The 21,354-nt window shown below is 39.1% G+C and overlaps 1 protein-coding gene across 5 annotated transcripts in view; it reads right to left on the reverse strand.

The window, feature by feature from the left end:
* Positions 1-21,354, reverse strand: part of FIRRM (FIGNL1 interacting regulator of recombination and mitosis) — a 58,786-nt gene that overhangs the window by 10,210 nt on the left and 27,222 nt on the right. For 4 of the 5 annotated variants that reach the window (XM_049881264.1, XM_049881263.1, XM_049881265.1 and 1 more), the window contains 8 exons: positions 15,164-15,312; positions 14,763-14,892; positions 13,382-13,568; positions 12,442-12,524; positions 12,036-12,087; positions 10,626-10,715; positions 4,155-4,340; positions 2,740-2,862 (listed from right to left, as the gene is read on the reverse strand). In XM_049881264.1, the coding sequence (XP_049737221.1) occupies positions 2,740-2,862; positions 4,155-4,340; positions 10,626-10,715; positions 12,036-12,087; positions 12,442-12,524; positions 13,382-13,568; positions 14,763-14,892; positions 15,164-15,312 (1,000 nt within the window). Of the gene's footprint in view, positions 1-2,739; positions 2,863-4,154; positions 4,341-10,625; positions 10,716-12,035; positions 12,088-12,441; positions 12,525-13,381; positions 13,569-14,762; positions 14,893-15,163; positions 15,313-17,831; positions 18,350-21,354 lie in introns of those variants that run through there. The other variant, XM_049881267.1, reaches the window with a different exon arrangement.

A 21,354-nucleotide genomic window follows, 5' to 3' on the forward strand; every position in this document is an offset into this window, starting at 1 on the left:
TGTGACGCATAGTGACCCTAATGAGAAAACAGGGTCAGAAAGGTAAGTTTGCTCAAAATCACACGGCTAGGAAAAAGCAGTCACAATTCAAATCCAGATTTAACTCTAAAGGGGATCTAGTTACTTTTTTTTGCCACTGGAAAACCTTACATCCCTTAGTCTTTTTAAATTTCTCTTCCTCATAATTATTGTTCATATCATATCAGCACGGAGATACTCAGTGAACATCTGCTGAATGATCTGCGAGCATCACTCAACGCTGTGGTCCTCCAGTCACTCGTAGGCTGTTTCTCCTGATACAGTCAGGATCCTTAAGGTGTCTTCATTTTTTCTAATTCCTTTATCTGATTTTTCTTCATATATAGTGGTGCCAAGTGCTTTATCTTCGAGTTCACCCATCCTGCCTTCCACTTGCCCGATTCTGCTCCTCTGACTTTCTGTCGAGTTGTCCGATTATGTAATTTCATTGCTAATCTTCTGAATTTCTGATTTGCCGTCTATGGATTTTCCCAGCTTATTAAATTTTTCCTTGTGTTCCCGAATAACCTTCTTAATTTCTTCAATTGCTTTATCTGTGTGTCCCTTGGCTTGTTCTGTGTATTGCCTGATCTCCTTCCTGATGTCTTGAAGGGTCCTGTATATTAATCTTTTGTATTCTGCCTCTGGTAATTCCAGGAATGCACTTTCATCTAGAAGATCCCTTGATTCTTTGAGAGCTTGTTGAGGCGATCATGGTCTGTTTCTTTTTGTGACTTGATATTGACTGTTGTCTCCAAGCCATCTATAAGTTACTGTATTAGTTTATTTTATGTTTGTTTACTGTATAGTAGCTACTTGCTTTGTTTTGTTTTGATATGCCCAAATGGGTTGCTTGAGGGAGCTAGCTTGATTATTTTCACCTTTGGAGCTCTGACGTCCCGTCCCCAGATGGCTTGAGCTGTTATCAGGTATATCAGCCTAGGAGTCCATTCACTTTTATTGTATGAATTCAGCTCAGGTGTCCAGGTAGCTGATCATCAAGTATGTGGTACAGGCTCTGTCCTACAGTCTTAGAGGGGCAGGGGTGATTGCTGTAGGTACTGGTATCTGGTTGCGGCAGGGTCACGCTCTGAACAAGGCAGGGGGCTAGGAATCGTCCCCCAAGTGTCTCTGAGGAAAGTGTGTCTCTCTTCCCTACAGTGTACAGATGGGTGGGTTCTGAAGATGGACCATAAGCACCCAAAGTTTTTGGTTGTAAGGACTGGGAGGTACCAGTTATCCTTGGACCCATCATGGGTGCCTGGGTGACCTGAGTAGAGCCACTAGTCCTTAGGCTCCTCATGTGGGTAGGTGAGGACCCTGTTTAATACGCAAAGCGGTATCAAACATCAAACAACCCACCTCTCCACCACACAGCTAAAACAGTTATAGTCTGCCAACAAGGGCCTAGTCTCCTGAAATAGGCCCACACAGGTCCATGCATGGGGGAAAGGTATTCAAAGTCCATGGACCGTTTATGCCTGGACAAGAGCCACTTCTGTCCTGAGCTCCCCTGGTTAGTGGAGCTGGCAAATTATCTTTTACCCCAATTGCGAATTTATTCCTTCTCCAAGGCCTGGAAGATGGCTCTAAGCGCTCAACAGGGCCTATCTCAGGCCCAGGGAAATCAACAGCTACTGAAACCGGGTTGAGGGCAGGGGCGCGGTAAAATATACACAAGTACTTAGCTTTTGCAGAGAGCGCCATTCTTCTCAGGTTCTGGAGGTGTGAGTGGGCTGTGCGGCTGGTTGCCTCTCCCTGAGGAAACTGCTGCCAAACGCTAGTACCAGCCCACCACAGCCGCTCCCAGGAATGGTGCCTGAGGGCTCCCAGCAAATCAGGTCAGGTAACTCCTCTCCGCTTCTGAACTGTCTCTTCCTCCCCCTGCCACTCAGTTCATTTTCTAACTTTGCCTTCGATGTTCAGGGCTCCTAGCTTGTCATAAATATACTCGTTTCACTTGTTTTTTTGGCTCTTTGTTATAAGAGGGTTTGCTGGAAGCGTCTGCCTACTCTGCCATCTTGGCCCCACCCCCTCATTCAACATTGTGGAAAGAACTTGTTGAAGTCGAAATATGACAGCAGGGAATCTAACCCTATATAAACATTAATGATAAAACACCTGCAAAATCTATTATTCCCCCAAATATGGATGTTGCCTTCGACCAGAGGTCATACATTTACTTCTACTTAGTCAAAATAAACAAACGTCCTATTTAGGTTTGTAACCTAAGAAACTTGGTGAAGGTGTTTACAATCCTGCGGTAGACAGAGATCTCTCTATGTCTTCACTTGGCTTCTTGGCTTTGTTAGGAAAGACCGCTACAAATTAGCCGTATCTCTTCACTTGCCCCTTCCACCTTTCCGCCACACCATTCTCCATTGCCCCAAAGATTTTAGAAAAGACATTAAAATCACAAAAACAGGCTACATTAATCCAAGAGAGAAGAGAAACAATTACTAGCGGAAGCTGTGAAAAGTAGTTAGAAGGACTGTCACCGTCACTTTACTGAGTTCTAGTTTTGCTAATGTAGTTCTATCACACTGAAAACGAGACCTGCCTGCAAGAGTGCAAATAGGAAATTTTAAATTCTAATCCCAAGTTCTACAAAACATTTAGGGAATGGAGATAAACTTTTCTTTACAAGAAAATTTTAATACCATATTTTTTCCAATATTCTTTAATTTAGTCTTCAAGGAAATAATAAGTTGTTTTCCTTACCTGTTTAAGGTTTAAAAAAGCCCAAAGCTGACTCCCAACTTCAATAATTGCAGTTTGTTGTCCAATATCCAAAGCTTCCCCAGCAGAATTACACACAGTAAGCAAAGCAGAGAGTGCTGTGTTCTAGAGGGGTCAGAGGAAAAGGCCCTGAGTTTCCACACCAGTCTTCGGAGAATCCCAGGAGCCCAATTACCCAGAGTTTATCTGTTACTTAAAACTCTTAATAAAAATCCATTTGGAATAATACTCTAAAGAGTCAGCCATTTTTTAAAGCTATTTCTTTAATTATATTTTATTAAAATTTTCTTTATAAATAAAAACATATGCTTCATTTTTCTAAACAAATAAACTTTCCTTTTAGGATAAAAATTTAAGAACAAAATGAAAAAACAGCATTTTTAATAAATAGGTTTGATACAAATGGTCAGTATGGTCAGGCTCATTTATAATATTCATTAACTAAAACTTCCATTTTTTCACATTATGCATCCAGCAATCTATTCAGTTTAGCAGATTTTTATTGTTGCTGTTGTTTTATAATTAATCTTTAATTCCTCAGCAATGCTGCATTCAATAAGCAAATAAAATATTTATTTTTCTGTACACTGCCAAACTAGAATGCAAGTCCGTAAGACTAGAATTTTCATTTGTTTTGTTTCCGATGTATCTACAATGCCTAGAACAGAACCTGGCACATACGAACACTCGAAAAGTATGCATTAAATGAATGAATAAACAAACATTAAACTGGAAAATTTAACCACATGTACTATGTTCATTCAGCTGTGAAAAATCATACATTGCCTACTATTGCCTACTTTTTATACGACATGAATCTTTTTTATTCCATTATTTTGTGAGATGGCGTTCTAAGTAGAAAGGTACATAAAGGCTAAGAATAGGTTTGCATAAAATGGGGGTAGTATTTTGTCAAACAGAAGAGTCATGTCTGTATAATTCAGAGAGGCATCAACAAAATACTATAAATAACGTATTTTATAACGTGTTTAATTTTACTCCAGTGTGTCTTAAGTGATGAGGGGACTACTCCCCCCACAATACACACACATAATACAATTTGCCTCAATCCAGATAAGTTTCTCAGAGACCCTTTTACAATTCAGAAATTTGAAAACCCTGTTCCAGTCTAACCTGAGGGCAAGGACTAACTTGTTGCTGTCGAGTCAATTCTGACTCATATTGACCCTGGATGACAGAGTAGAGCTGCCCCATAGGGTTTCCAAGGAGCAGCTGGTAGATCTGAACTGCCGACCTCCTGGCTAGCAGTTGAGCTCTTAGCCACTGGGCCACCAGGACGCCGAGGGCAAGGACTGCATCTGTCTTACAACCTATCCCCGTACTTAAAACACTGTTCAATAAATAGCCATTGAATAAATCAGTCAAAATTATCATACCAGAGACTCCAGTTCTCCCAATGTGTGACCACTGCTCAGCCACTCCCTACACTGGGTGGTGCCTGCTCTGGTGACCTCAACTGCAGTTTGCTTCCTCAGGTCAGCAGATAAAGCCTGGAAGGAAATATATTGCCACAGACACAAGTTTTCTGCTTCTTTGGGGGAAAATTTCTGGATGAACTCCACCTGAAATAAATTGTTAAGGAAACAAATGTGACATGAGACACTCTGATGAATGGATGCACAAAACCTAAGAGTTAGCCCCCATATTCAGTATTTTAGAAACCTCCAATTGCATGGTACTATCACATTTTATCACAAGGCACCAGCCCAAGGTGGCTTGAATGAACATACATTATTATTTTTGTTGTTGCTGCCTTTTTATTTCCAAGATGATAAGCACAGTTTAAGTGTAGCACGGCAGAAACACACTAAAAAAAAAAAAAGAAAAGCTAAATAACGTGCTTCATTATTAGGTCAGATAGTCTACTATGCCCCACCTTTACTGGGGTCTGCTGTTTTCCTAAGTATCTGTGTACTCACTGCCTTGTACAGTTAGGTCAAAAGCGACATTCCAGACAGGTCACCAAGACTGACTTAGCTAGCCTTTGTGGCTTCCTGTGCTCTCAGATGGCTATGGCAGAACACTTAGGATCACAGGTTCAGCTTTCCACATGGGCGACCTGGCTCTGCTCTCCTTGAGTATTTCATAGTTACGGACATGTTAGTTTCACAGTGCAAGTGGATCAACTCATCAGTCAAAGAGTGTGGCTGGCAAATCCATTGTAGCACTTTAATACCAATTCAGAGTGTTTGCTGAGTTAATGGAGAAGCAGTACCGTTTTGTTAAAATGCAGGTGTCATCGGGAGCTACTGAGGCTGGATGAACCCCTAACCTGCTGCCCTGCAATCATCTTTACACCTTAAACAAAACTATCCCCTGAAGTCTTCTTTAAACCAAACAGTTTAGCTTACTTAGAAAAGAATATCTGCCTTGAGCATTGTGCTCTGTTACAGAATTATAAATGATCAAATTGATCAAACTGACGACAGCAACTCGAAAGGTTAGGCGAGAAACTTAAGGGCAGGGATTTTATGTTAATGGTGAAGGAATAATTTGAAAAGGATAGTCAGAATGATTGTACAACTTGAAAAATGTAATCAATGTTACTGAATTGTACATGTAGAAATTGCTGAATTGGTTGTATATTTTCACCAGAATAAATAATTTTAAATAAAATGCAGACATCAACAGACTAGATAAAAATAGAAAGCAAAAGTTCTGAAAAAGTTAAAATGTGAAATTAGTTTTTGGTGGAAAATGAGCAAAAACAATGGTGTACTTAACTACCAAATTAACCATAATCTATCTATGAAGTATATTAGCGTATTTTTAAAGAAGCAGTATAATTCAAATTACAATATATAAAATCTTCTTGATGACTTAACACGTCCTACCTCCAAAACTTAAAAAAAAAAGCTGATTTAAGCCTAGGACAATACTATATATTAAATTTGACAAAGAAATGTACTATGTCATGTACTACATTTCTTTTGCAGACAATATTTAACTGTCAAAACAAGGTAGCACTCATGTGACTACCTGCTGTGACAGGTATTAAAAAAAGAGATAGACAGGTATTACAGCCAGGAAAATGGGTCCCTTGGTGAACTCCATGTCTATTTTAGTAAACAGCTTTATTCATGAAACCAGACTACATCAGGAAAGCCAAGAAAATTGTGCCAACTAATGAATAAATATCACCTTTCTTTACAATAAACTACGGTAAGTGAAAGAGCTAGTTCCCCTACCAAAACAGGAGCTAAAAATGATGCCCTGGACAACATAAACGGGTAGGTGGTTCCATTTTTACACAGAGTTAAAGATCCTATTCTGAGGTCAGAAACCGTGGCCTTAATAACAATTTTAAAGATTTAAAACTGCTAAAGCTGACAGCCCCCACGTGTCTGTCAGTTTGTCGTACTGTGGGGGCTTGTGTGTTGTTGTAATTGAAATGCTGGAAGCTATGCTACCAGCATTCAAATACCAGCAGGGTCACCCACGGCAGACAGGTTTCACCTGAGCTTCCAGACTAAGAACAGACTAGGAAAAAGGACCTGGCTGTCTAATTCTGAAAAGAATTAGCCAGTAGAAACCTTATGAATAGTGGCAGAACGTTGTCTGATATAGTGCCAGAACATGAGCCCCTCAAGGTGGAGGGCACTCAAAATATGACTGGGGAAGAGCTGCCTCCTCAAAGTAGAGTCAATCTTAATGACGTGGATGGAATCAAGCTTTCAGAACCTTCATCTGCTGATGTGGCATGACTCAAAATGAGAAGAAACAGCTGTAAACACCCATTAATAACTGGAGCACAGAATGTACAAAGTATGAACCTAGGTAAATTGGAAATCATCTAAAATGCAATGGAAGGCATGAACATCGATACCCAAGGCGTCAGTGAGTTGAAATGGACTTGTACTGGCCGTTTTGACTCGGACAATCCTGTAGTCTATGATGCAGAGAATGACAACTAGAAAAGGCATAGTGTTGCCTTCATCGTCAAACAGAATTTTTCAAATTCTATCCTGAAGTACAATGCTGTCAGAGATAGAATAATATCCATACCCCTACAAGTAAGACCAATTAATAAGGTTATTATTCAAATTTACATACCAAACACTAAGGGCAAAGATGAAGAAATTGAAGATTTTTACCAACTTCTGCAGTCTGAAATTAATCAAACATGCAATCAGGATGCACTAGTAACTACTGGTGACTGGAATGCAAAAGTTGGAAACAAAGAAGGATTGGTAGTTAGAAAATATGGCCTTGGTGATCGAAGCAATGCTGGAGATCATAGGATAAGAATTTTTTAAGACTAATGACTTCTTCATTGCCAATACCTTTTTTCAAAAACAAGTGGTGACTATACACATGGACCTCTCCAGATGGAATACACAAGCATCAAATTGGCTACATCTGTGGAAAGAGATGATGGACAACCTCATTATCATCAGTCAGAACAAAGCCAGGGGCTGACTGGAACAGACCATCAATTGCTCATAAGCAAGTTCAAGCTGAAGCTGAAGAAAATTAGAGGACGTCCGCAAGAGCCGAAGTACGGCCTGAGCCAAAGTACAACCTGAAGTATATCCCACCTGAATTTAGAGACCATCATCAAAAGAATAGATATGACGTACTGAACACTAATGACCAAAGACCAGACGAGTTGTGGAATGACATCAAGGACATCATTCATGAAGCAAGAGATCATAAAAAGACAGGAAAGAAAAGACCAAAATGGATGTCAGAAGAGACTTTGAACCTTGCTCTTGAACATCGAGTAGCTAGATCAAAAGGAGGAAATGATAAAGTAAAAGAGCTGAACAGACGATCTCAAAGGGCAGCTTGAGAAAACAAAGTACTATAATGACATGTGCAAAGACCTGGAGATAGAACACCAAAAGGGAAGAACACATTCAGCATTTCTCAAGCTAAAGAACTGAAGAAAGAAATCCAAGCCTCAAGTTGTATACTGCAAGATTCTATGGGGAAAATATTAAATGACACAGGAAGCATCAAAAGAAGATGGAAAGAATATACAGAGTCACTAAACCAAAAAGAACCGGTGGACAGTCAACCATTTCAGGAAGCACCATATGATCAGGAACTGATGGTATGGAAGGAAGAAATACAAGCTGCACTGAAGGCACTGGTGAAAAACAAGGCTCCAGGAATTGACGGAATACCAACTGACATGTTTCAACGAACAGATGCAGCACTGGAGGTGAGCACTCATCTATGCCAAGAAATTTGGAAGACAGCTACTTGGACAACCAACTGGAAGAGATCCATATTTATGCCTATTCCCAAGAAAGGTGATCCAACCAAATGAGGAAATTTTTGAACAATATCATTAACATCACAGCCAAGTAAAATTTTGCTGAAGATCAATCATTCAAAAGTGGCTACAGCAGTACATCGACAGGGAACTGCCAGAAATTCAAGCCAGATTTAGAAGCAGATGTGGAACCAGGGATATTACAATTGATGTCAGATGGATCCTGGCTGAAAGCAGAGAATATGTTTATCTGTGTTTTATTGACTATGCTAAGGCATTTGGCTGTGTGGATCATAACAAATTATGGATAACACTGCAAAGCATGGGAATTCCAGAACACCTAATTGTGCTCATGGGGAACCTGTACCTAGATCAAGAGGCAGTTATTTGGACAGAACAAGGGGATACTGTGTGGCTTAAAGTTAGTAAAGGCATGCGTCAGGGTTGTATCCTTTCACTATACCTATTTAATCAGTATGCTGAGAAAATAATCCCAGAAGCTGGACTGTATGAAGAATGGGCATCAGGACTGGAGGAAGACTCATTAACAACCTGGGTTATGCAGATGACACAACCTGCATGCTGAAAGTGAAGAGGACTAGAAGCATATATTAATGAAAATCAAAGACCACAGCCTTTAGTATGGATTGTATCTGAACGTTAAAAATCTGAACATAAAGAAAACAAAAATCCTCACAACTGGACCAATGAGCAACATCATGATAAACAGAGAAAAGACTGAAGTTGAGGATTTCCGTTTACACAGATTCGCAATCAACATCCATGGAAGCAACAGTCAAGAAATCAATGGACGCATTGCACCAGGCAAATCTGATGCAAAAGACCTCTTTACGGTGTTCGTAAGCAAAGATGACGCTTTAAGGACTAAGATGTCCCTGACCCAAGCCATGGTGTTTTCAATCACCTTATATGCATGGGAAAGCTGGACACTGAATAAGGAAGACCAAAGAAGAATTGATGCCTTTGAATCATGGTGATGGCGAAGAATATTGAATACACCACGGACTGCCAAAAGAATGAACAAATGTGTCTTGGAAGAAGTACAGCCAGAATGCTCCTTAGAAGTGAGGATGGTTGAGACTTCATCTCAGGTACTTTGGATTGTTACCAGGAGGGACCAGTCCCCGGAGGAGGACATCATGCTTGGTAGAGGGTCAGCGAAAAAAAGGAAGACCCCCAAGGAGATGGATCGACACAGTGGCTGCAACAAGCATAATGACTGTGAGAATGGTGCAGGACTGGGCAGTGTTTTGTTTTGTTGTACAAAGCATTGCTATGATTCTGAACCAATGTGACAGTACCTAACAACAATAACAATAAAAGTTAAAACTTCACAACAACCCTGGGAAGAGGGTAATTTTCTAAATTACTCAGTCTGATTTTATAAACGAGAAAATTGACACTAAAAGGAAAGTGACTTGCATAAAGTCACACAGCTAGTGACTGCTGGGCTACCTCATTCCCACCCACCTTTCCCTCCCAATCTCACCTCTTCAGGAAGGACCTCCCAGTTAACAGGACCTCTGTGAAGAAAAATGTACCAGGAACCAAAGGCAATGACTTTGATAGGTGAGTAAAAGGGATTAAAATTCTAAGAGACCTGGAGTAGATAACTCTTATTGTAGTTCTGGTGGACCCTTCCATGCTTTCTGGAGGGCTAGTAGGTGGGACTGGTGGGCTCTCTATCTTGGAGACATGTGTGAGGAGAAGGGCTAAGGAGGTCAGTGTGGTTCCTCTGGGGCCTAGCCAATCTCTCCAAGGCAGGAAAGCAGACATAACTCAGGGCAAAAAACCCTAGTCAGAAATAACCCCTGGAATTTACTAAGCACTTCTCTTGAGATTGGCACTATGCTAAGTATTTTGCATACATTATCTCTAAGTCCTTACAAAATATTTCAAAGTAAATACAGGTATCTCCTACTTTGTAGACAGAGGAACAAGTTCAGAAAGGATGACCTGTCCACAGTCACAATAAACCAAGTGCCACAGGACCCCAGAAGTCTAATTCCTCCACATTAGAATCACACAGGAACTTAACGACAATAGCAAAATCATCGAGCCCTGCTCCACACCTGCCCCCACATTCACAGGTTACGATCCAGAAACCTGTGTTTTTAAAAAGTGCCTGGAGGAGTTGTGATGTGAGCAGCCCATGGGCCTACACCGTACTACACCAGCTCACATAGCCACAAAATTCCTTCTCTCATGGCAGAGCTCATTATACTTTCAATTTTCTCCTAAAAGTCCAACTTACTGTTAAAAATAAGAGACATCATTAAGGGAATAAATTATAGCTCTTCAAAACAGGTTGAAAGGCCCAGAGGATATACAACAATTTCAGGCATTCTAAATGTATAAAAAACAAGATTTAAGATACATTTCAGGAGGACAGAATGAGAATGGTTACCTATAACTTAGGGCAAAGACATCGAATTCTAGGCCCAGCTAAAAGCAATAAGCAAAGCAACCAATATGTTAAAAATGTATGCTGAGATCATGTCAACGTTTAAATTTAGAATAAATGGGGGAAATAAAGGCCTTCAAAGGAGTCCGAATCCAACTGTCCTCAGTTGCTCAAAGACAGTGACAACGATGACGTCCTTACCTGATGGGGTGGGGCCATGAAGAAGAAGAGGCGCCTCAACAGTACTGACAGGTTGGTGAGCTGGTAACATTCTCCTGGGCAAGATTTTATCTGGGAAAAGACAGACACAGAGGGACAGAGAGAGGAGGACGAGAGAAGAAAGTAGAGAGAGAAGACAGGCTGATTTAAAATCATAGCTTTTACAAGAAAGGTATATGCCTAAATACTAACCAGCGGCTCTTTCTGAGATGAGATCACAGGTAATTTTAATTTGGACTTTTAAAAAAATTTTTTTCTTCAATAAACCTAGATTACTTTCCTAATGAGAAGAAAAAATTGACATATTTAAAAATGACACTTTGTAATCTCTATTTCTAATTAGCATCTGATGGCAATTTGATGTGTTACTAATCTGACTTATAATTCATGGGACTTTTTATGATCTAAGCACAAGTAAACAGTTCAGAGGTGGATGTAACTCTACAAGATGGGAGCTTTATTTAAAGATTTTATTAACTCTATTTTCTGGAAACCAATTCCTGCCATAATGCAGTAGGAAAGCTTTTATTTAAATGAAACACACAACATAAAAATAAATCTCTGTTTTGTGACTTTGGGTTTGTGTGAGATGGGTTAAGGATTTAGTAATGCAGGTAAGTAGTGATCAAAACCATTATCTGTGAAGATATACGTATCAGCTGCTCAAGTTGTTCTACAATGACCTGGGTTAGTTCACAAAATCCTTAAAAGGTAAACCAAGAAATTCATCAACAGTAACTCTACTAAGAAATAGCACAAACATGGACCCACATAGTAAGATCTGTATCAAAGGCCAATGATAAAAGACAACAATCATGACCACTTTAAATGGAACATACTCAACATCTCAGAATTTAAAAGCAAAACAAGTCAATATTGCAAAGATTAAAAGAAATCATTGTTAAATCATTTTATTCTTTGCACCCATGTACAAAGCACTGCTTCTATTCCCAAAGGCCTAAATCACTATGAAATTTAGTCCCTTCTGAATCATCCTAATTAAATGAGATGCGACAAAATCAAGGGTCAGCTTGTCCAAGCATTATTTATTTACAGAGAGACGAATGAGCTCTTAGCCTTCAATATTACAACCAACTCTTTTCTTATTCTCTACTTTGCATACAATTTTAAATTTATTCTGAATTAACAACCTAGTCTTTCCTTCCCAAAACAATTACTGGAACTCTATAAAATTTTGAAACTATGAAACAATTTCTCCAGCTTTACGCTTGTTGTTTCTCAATCGCATCAGCATGAATGCAGAGCAAAGGAACTGTCAAAGCAATTTAGCAACCATGCTGTTTCTCCTTTTGATCTTCTCATTCTTTAAGATTATATCCTCAGAGGAACTGCACGGGAAGAGCACGTTTTAGGCCTTGTAACTCTACTCACCAAATGGGCCACTATGGTGACGTGGTGTGCACAGAGTTCAGCAGTACCGTATCTGAGATGTAAAGAAAAGACAATCAGGTTTATACGACTATTCAGAAAAACGATAAGATGGATTTTCATAAAGCACTAAATGTTCCGATGGAGGCATACAAACTGCAGTTATTTCCATGGCGAGGAGTTTTGCGGTGCATAAAATCACACAGTACCCATCTACTGGCCTGAGCCAAGGAAAGGAAAGAGGAAATCATTTCTTAATTTAGTGCTGTGGTATGAAATCAAACCTTTCTGGAAGACTATTCAAGGATTATTAAAACAGATTTTTTCTGTAAGCTTACAAGTATAAAATCATTTACTGCCAGTCACTACTATAAATCAACGTAAAACCAAAAACATAGCTACGTCATACCGAGCAAGGAAGCACCAGGCATCCATAGCTAACAAAGAGGTGATCATCTTGGCACCCAGCACAGCATTCAACAGTGCAGCATCCTAAAAAAAACCAAAAGGTTATACTGATTTATTCATGTGCTTAAGTTCACAAAAAACTATCATTAATATGACACTTCTCAAAATGAAACAGCAAAGCACTATGAGAATCCAGGTAACAGACCCTCACTGGGGAGTCTCCCTTTCCTGGTATCCGACAGCACCTGTGCTGCCCCTTCCTCAACGTTTCCTGGGCACCTGCTGGTGCTGGCGCGTGGGGACCCACGAGTGGCTTTACATGTGGTCAACTAACCACTAGTGTCCTAAGGGTACTCTAAGTAGCCTGAAATCAGTAAAACACTGTATGTAACAAGTATGCCTATGCTTTTTATTTCTGCCTTTTAACATTCAGATACTCGCAATATTTAATATTTGCTGGATACTTATTACCTACTTGTATAGTATCTTAAATGACTGATATTTACCTATCTTCTAAGAATTTTTTTCCCAGAATTTTCTCAGCATCTTTTCTAATCCAACACCATAAAAGACAAACAAAACCACCTACATTATGCCCAAGACTATGGATGATCTGGGTCTACATACTGTCATTTATTTCTCATTTTCTTTATGAAACTGAATTAGGTAAAATCCTACCCATTTTTCTTCTTCTCACAGTCTTTCCATACCTCCTCACCCAAAATGTTTTCCCAAGTATTTTAACTAAATACTAGTATCTGAACACTAAAGAAATCTAGGATTACCATTTCCTAGGATATAACTGAATTAAAAGGTAAAATGTATAAATTGAGAGTATGACGTTCAAAAAGAATATATATTAACTTTCCCACACTCTGTTTCTGAATCGTAGTATCAATGCAGAGAAAGCAGGAGTGTAGCCAGGCAAGTAACAAGCTTACCAGTTCAGGAAAGAGTGATGGATGACAGGAAGCAATAAATGTACACAGGTGAACACAAACATACTGATACAAGGTGACAGCAACTTGGGCCTGCCCTTTACTCTTTACTTCCTGTAAATGAACAGGTAGAGAGAGTTCACCAGAACACTGCTCAAAACTGTAGAAAATGGCTTTCAGCAGAGATATCCTGCAGGGAAATTGAGAACATTGAACCGAATATTAACATTTAATAACTTGCATGCATGATAATAACAATCTAACATTTGGAAGTTATTTTAGCAAAGCTTATGTCTCAAGAGGTAAATATCAACAATACTTCCCAATATGTATGAACAGCCATACATAAAAGTAAAATACATTCACTGATAAAGAAATCCCTTAAAGGAGAAGAATTTTCCTGGACTTTTTTTTCATCATTTACCACATGTGAACTAGGAGCTAAGTACGGAGCTATACACAGTCAAAGAAACTTCCCTAAGGAACTTAAAATTTAAATGGTTACATCAGTATATATACGACAGAAAAGTGTTATAGTTCAGACAGGGAGGAGTCATTTAAGATTGAAATGGTTGAAGAAACCATCAAAAAGGATTTAAACAACAAATTAAAAAATAGGCAAGATATAAATAGGCAAAGAAGACAAAGGATGAGTAAAAGGCAGACAGGAACAACCAGTCAGATGGAATCAAGGTGCATAGAAAATGAGCCAAGGGACGAGAAGCAACAGGAGATGGCAACAAATGGAAACGGGCTTTCAGTGCAAAGCTGAGGAATCCTGACATCATGCTGTAGTTACTGAGCAGAAGAGGACGTGCAGACCCGGTGTTAGGGAGACTAACCTGGTAGTGGTTTAGAATGTCTGAAGAAAGGGGTGAGAAGCTGAGCAGAGCAATAACGCAGGCAGTAAGAAACCAGGGCCAGACTATGGTGTTGACTAGGCGGATGATACAAGTGAAATCTTCCAGAAAATACCTTACAGTATACAGCATTCTCTTGGTCAGAATTCATTTCTGTAACTTATTTACTACATCTACTCTATTACAGTCAATGTTCATGACACTGACCGCCACGGAAAGCCTTCTAAGACACTGAACAAAATTAAAATATTTTTAGCATTACATGCTTATATACTGTATATTAATCTAACCATATATTTTATATATGATATATACATACACAATAAAATAAATATACTTTATATTACAGACACAGAATATACTACAAACCCCTCACATACATGAAGTTTATACAGCAACTACAAACTTGAATATCTGCTGTAATAATGAACTTCACTTCTAGACCGTCCTGAACAACAGGACATTCACTATAATAAACAGGTGTGTAATATAGCTGGCTGTCAAGTTAAACAACAGGGCACCACCTGGCTGCAGCTTCCGAGCACCGGCTGTCTGCGCACCACAGCAACTGCGGCCCCGCGGGCTGAGAAGGCAGCTTGTCCATGACGGCAACCAGGAGGAGGCACTGTGGGAACTGCAGTTCACACGGCAGATCTTGGGCATCAGAACACAGCAAATTACAACAAGTAGGTAAAAACAGTCCCTGAATCTTTTCAGCATAAATTTATTGTAATATGTAAAAAGAATTGAGACAATTTTTTAAAAAAGAAAACATCAACTGAAAGCAGAAGGATTTAAAAAAAAAATTTCTTTAATTAAAAAAAATGACTGTAAGAAAAAGAACCTGTCTCTGATATGTCATAAAAAAAAAATATGTCATAGTTAACAGAAAATGATTGTACATTCAATCTGTTTTGAAGCTTACCTAGTTCAGTGTCCAAAACCACCTGCATAAAAGGCTGGAATGTGAGAAGCTGAGTGATGAGTGGATCCAGTGTCACTAGGAAAGCACCTGCTATCTCCTCCTGTTGTGCCTTAGAAATCGTGGTAGCGTACAGGCTCGGAGGCAACTTGCTAGAAGGCGGGTAAAAAAATCTCGCATATTAGTAGTTATCTTCTAACTTTAGATTGTGGTGCTGCAAAGTGATGTTCTTCTAGTAGTGAAAATATATAAAAAGTAAGTAGCATACATTTTATAAAACAAGATTCAAAGTGCTGAATTGATGCCAGAATTGTTACCCAGACTTCTTAGCTAAATAAAGTGGCTATAATCGTACAAAACTAAAAGTGTATAATTTTACAGAAACCCTTGGAATAGTTTTGTTGCATTTTAATACCACATTTTGACAATGGTATCCTTAGAAATACTGTAAGATCGGAGGCAAGGCCAAGATGGTAGAGTAGTCAGACAATTCCTGTGGTCCCTCTTACAACAAAGACCCAAAAAAAAACAAGTGAATCAATTATATATGACAATCTAGGAGCCCTGAACATCAAAGACAAAGTTGAGGAATCGGACTGAGTGGCTGGGATAGGGAGAGACAGTTCAGAAGCAGAGAGGAGTGGCCAGACATGACCCGGCAGGAACAGGCACCTGCAGCCCACGCCAGTGGTGAGGCAAGCATTGGCCTTCAGGATGTGTTTTCTACATCGGAAGAGACCAAGAGACGGAGAGTCTACTCACACCTCCAGAATCAGCAAAACGTGGTGCTCAGTCGGCAAAAGGTAAGTACATGCATCTAACCTACTGCATGGATTAAAAAAAAAACCCCTTTGGGAAAAACCTCTCTCCCACTTACCTGCCCCCTTCCTGCTCTGCACTGGGTCTGACCTGGCTTCAGAGAGTGCCGCATCCCCTGGGCTGGAAGAAGGACCCATCATGCGTTCTGAGCCATTCTCCCAGCCTTGGAAAGGGAACAAATTAATAAACAGGAAAAAATAACCTGCCAGCTCCCCTAAGCAGGGACCTCAGCCCCTTTGCCTAGGCACAGGCATAAGCGGTCCACGGACTTTGAATGCCTTTCACCCCTGCATAGACCTGTGTGGACCCATTTCAACAGCGTAGGCCCTCGTTAGCACAGTACAACAGGGTATATATCTGAAATCTAACTTCAGCTGTTTCAGTTATATGGTGGAGAGGCAGGTTAGTGACGTTCGATACCACTCTGCATGTTAAGAGGGGTCCTCACCTACCCACATCAGGGGGCTGAGGACTGGTGGTTCCATCTACACCAACTAGCTACCCGCAACGGGTCTGAGGATAAGTGGTGCCTCCTAGTCCTTACAGCCAACAGCATTGGGTGCCCATAGTCCAGCTGTAAAACCTGCCCTCCTATGCACTTCTAGGGAACAGGGACATGCTTTCCTCACAGGCACTCAGGGGCGGCTGTCAGCCCCCTGGATTGCTCAGCGCTTGACTGCTTAAAGCAGCCAGATACCTGTGCCTACACCAATCTCCCCTGCTCATCTAGGACTGTAGGTGAGAACCTGCACCACACAGTTGGTGACTGACTACCTGGACACCTGAGCTGAATCCATACAAGTAAGTGGACTCCTCGGCTCATATACCTGATAACAGCTCTAACCACCTGGTGACAGGACATTAGAGCTTCAAAGGTGCTGAAAATCAAACTATCTCACTAAAGCAGCCTATTTGGGCATAAAACAAAACAAAACAAGAAACTAGGATACAGTAAGCAAACATAAAATAGATAAATACAATAACTTATTGATGGCTCAGAGACAACAGTTAATATCAGACCATGATGGCCTCAGCAAGCTCTGAAAACAAAGAATCCAGAAATCTTCTGGATGAAGAAAACTTCCTGGAACTACCAGAGGTAGAACACAAAAGATTACTATACAGAATTCTTCAAGAGATCAGGAAAGAGATCAGACAAACACAGAACAAGCCAACCAGCACATAGACAAAGCAAAAGAGGAACTTAAGAAGATTAGAGAAGAGCATAATGACAAATTTAATAGGCTGCAAGAATCCATAGAGAGAAAGCAAACAGAAATCCAGAAGACTAACAATAAAATGTCAGAATTACACAACTGAATAGAAAGTTATAGGACCAGAATTGAGGAAATGGAAGCCAGAATGAGTGAGATGGAAGATAAAGCACTTGACACCAACATATTTGAGGAAAAATCAGATAAATGAATTTAAAACAATGAAAAAATCCTAAGAATTATGTGAGACTCTATCAAGAGGAATAACCTATGAGTGACTGGACTACCAGAATGGGGGCCTGAGGGATAACAGAAAATACAGGGAGAATTGTTGGCAGAAAAATTCCCTGGTATCATAAAAGATGAGAAGATACCTATCTATCCGAGACGCTCATTGAACCCCACGCAAGGTAGATCCCAAAAGAAAGTCACCAAGGCATATTACACTCAAACTTGACTAAACCAAAGATAAAGAGAAAATTTTAAGAGCAGCTAGGGATAAATGAAAGGTCACCTACAAAGGAGAGTCAGTAAGACTAAACTCAGACTACTCAGCAGAAACCATGCAGGCAAGAAGGCAATGGCATGACATATATAGAGCACTGAAGGAGAAAAACTGCCAGCCAAGAATTATATACCCAGCAAAGCTGTCTCTTAAATATGATGGTGAAATTAGCACATTTCCAGATGAACAGAAGTTTAGGGAATCTGCAAAAAACAAACCAAAATTACAAGAAATACTAAAGGAGTCCTCCAGTTAGAAAATCGGTAACATCAGATAACAAGCCAAGACTAGAATACAGGACACATCAACCAGGTATCAACCCAGATGGCAAAATCACAAAAATAAATCAAAGCTAAAGCACTCAGAACAGGGAAACAGATGTCATTATGTAAAAGATGACAACATTAAAACAAAAAAGAGGGACTAAAAAATGTAGTTATAGATCCTTTCCTATGGGACGGAAGTCAAAGTGATATAATAAAAGATTGGTTTAAATTTTGAAAAACAGGGGTAAATATTAAGGTAACCACAAAGGAAACTAACAATCCTACACATCAAAGTAAAAAACAAGAAAAACATAAAGACTCAGCAAATACAAAAGCACCAACGAATGAGAGGAATAGACAAAATATAAACAACTCACCACAGAAAATTAAGTGGAAAAAAGAAACTCTCAACAACACACACACAAAAAAACATCAAAATGTCAGCACTAAACTCATACCTATCCATAATTACGCTGAATGTAAGTGGACTAAATTCACCAATAAAGACAGACTGGCAGAATGGATTAAAAAACACGATCTGTCTATATGCTGTCTAAAAGAGACACACCTTAAACTTAAAGACACAAAAAAACTAAAACTCAAATGATGGAAAAAAATATATCAAGCAAACGACAATCAAAAAAGAGCACGAGTGGCAATATTAATTTCTGACAAAATATAGACTTTAAAATCCGCCACAAAGGATAAGGAAGGGTGCCATATAACAATTAAAGGGTCAATACACCAAGAGGACATAACCATAATAAATATTTATACACCCAATGAGAGGGCTTCAAGTTACATAAAACAAACTCTATCAGCATTGAAAAGTTAGATAGACAGCTCCACAATAATAGTAGGAGACTTTAACACACCACTTTCTATGAAGTCCAGGACATCCAGAAAGAAGCTCAATAAAGATACAGAAGATCTAAATGCCACAATCAACCAACCTGACCTCACAGACATATAAAGAACATTCCACCCAACAGCAGCCAAGTATACTTTCTTTTCCAACACGCGTGGAACAGTCTCCAGAATAGACCACATTTTAGGCCATAAAGCAAGTCTTAACAGAATCCAAAAGATCGAAATATTACAAAACATCTTTTCTGACCATAAAGCCATAAAAGTAGAAATCAACAACACAAAAAGCAAAGAAAAAATATCAAACACATGGAAACTGAACAACGCCTTGCTCAAAAACGACTGGGTTACAGAAGAAATTAAGGATGGAACAGAGAAATTCATAGAATCAAATTAGAATGAAAACACATCCTACCAGAATCTTTAGGATACAGTAAAAACAGTGCTCAGAGGTCAATTTATAGCAATAAATGCATACATTCAAAAAGAAAAAAGGACCAAAATCAAAGAATTAAACCTACAACTCAAACAAACAGAAAACAGTAAAAGATGTCCTTGGACACCAGAAGAAAGGAAATAATAAAAATTAGAGCAGAATTAAATGAAATAGAGAATAGAAAAACAACTGAAAGAGTAAACAAGGCCAAAAGCTGGTTCTTTGAAAAGGTCAACAAAATAAAATAAAAACCACTGGTGAAACTGACAAAAGAAAAACAGGAGAGGAAGCAAATAACCCAAATAAGAAATGAGATGGGTGATATCACAACACACCCAACTGAAATTAGATGAATCACAACAGAATACTATGAAAAATTGTACTCTAACAAATTTGAAAATGTAGAGGAAATGGACAAATTTCTAGAAACACGCTACCTACCTAAAGTAACACAAACAGAGGTAGGATTAAAGAAACCTATAACAAAAGAGGAAATTGAAAAGGTAATTAAAAACTCCCAACAAAAAAAGCCCTGGCCCATGACAGCTTCACTGGAGAATTCTACCAAACTTTTAGAGAAGAGTTAACATCACTACTACTAAAAGTATTTCAGAGCACAGAAAAGGATGGATACTCCCAAGCTCACTCTATGAAGCCAGCATAACTCTGATACTAAAATCAGGTAAAGGTACCGCTAATAAAGAAAATTACAGACCAATATCCCTCATGAACTGAGACGTAAAACTCCTCAACAAAATTCTAGCCAATAGAATTCAACAACACATCAAAAAAATAATTCACCATGACCGGGTGGGATTCGTATCAAGTATGCAGGTATGGTTCATCATTTCAACATTAGAAAAACAATCAATGTAATCCATCACATAAATAAAACAAAAGACAAGAACCACATGATCTTTTCAATTGATGCAGAAAAGGCACTTGACGAAGCTCAACATCCATTCATGATAAAGACTCTCAGCAAAATAGGAATAGAACGGATATTCCTCAACATAATAAAAGGCATTTATACAAAGCCAACAATCAACATCATCCTAAACAGAGAGAGAGTGAAACCATTCCCATTGAGAACAGCAACCAGACAAGGGTGTCCTTTATCACCACCCTTATTCAAGACTGTGCTGGAGGTCCCAGCCAGAGCAATTAGACTAGAAAGAGAAATAAAGGGCATCCAAATTGGTAAGGAAGAAGTAAATGTATCTCTATTTGCAGATGACATGATCTTATAAACAGAAAACCCTAAAGAATCCACAAAAAAACTACTGGAACTAATAGAAGTGTTCAGCAAAAGGTCAGGATAAAAGGTAAACATACAAAAATCAGTTGGATTCCTCTGCAGCAACAAAGAGAATGTCGAAGAGGAAATTGCCAAATCAATACCATTTACAATAGCCCCCAAGAGGATAAAACACTTAGGACTAAATCTAACCAGAGACCTAAAAGACCTATACAAAGAAAGCTATACGACACTACTGCAAGAAACCAAAAGAGACCTACATAAGCAGAAAAACATACCTTGCTCATGGATAGGAAGACTCAACATTGTAAAAATGTCAATTTCTACCCAAAGCGATCTACAGATACCGTGCAATCCCAATCCAAATTCCAAAGCATTTTTTAATGAGGAGAAACAAATCATCAACTTCATATGGAAAGGGAAGAGGACCCAGATAAGTAAAGCATTACTGAAAAAGAAGAACAAAGTCGGAGGCCTCACACTACCTGATTTTAGAACCTATTACACTGCCACAGTAGTCAAAACAACCCGGTACTGGTACAACAACAGATACATAGACCAATGGAACAGAATTGAGAATCCAGACGTAAATTCATCCACTTATGAGCAGCTGATATTTGACAAAGGCCCAAAGTTCATTAATTGGGGAAAAGACAGTCTCTAACAAATGGTGCGGACATAACTGGATATCCACCTGCAAAAAAATGAAACAAGACCCATACCTCACACCATGCAGAAAAACTAATTCAAAATGGATCAAAGACCCAAATATAAAATCTAAAAGAATAAAGATCATGGAAAAGAAAATAAGGACAATGCCAGAAGCCCT

The sequence above is a fragment of the Elephas maximus genome, chromosome 3 (assembly GCF_024166365.1).
Source record: "Elephas maximus indicus isolate mEleMax1 chromosome 3, mEleMax1 primary haplotype, whole genome shotgun sequence".
NCBI lineage: Eukaryota > Metazoa > Chordata > Mammalia > Proboscidea > Elephantidae > Elephas > Elephas maximus.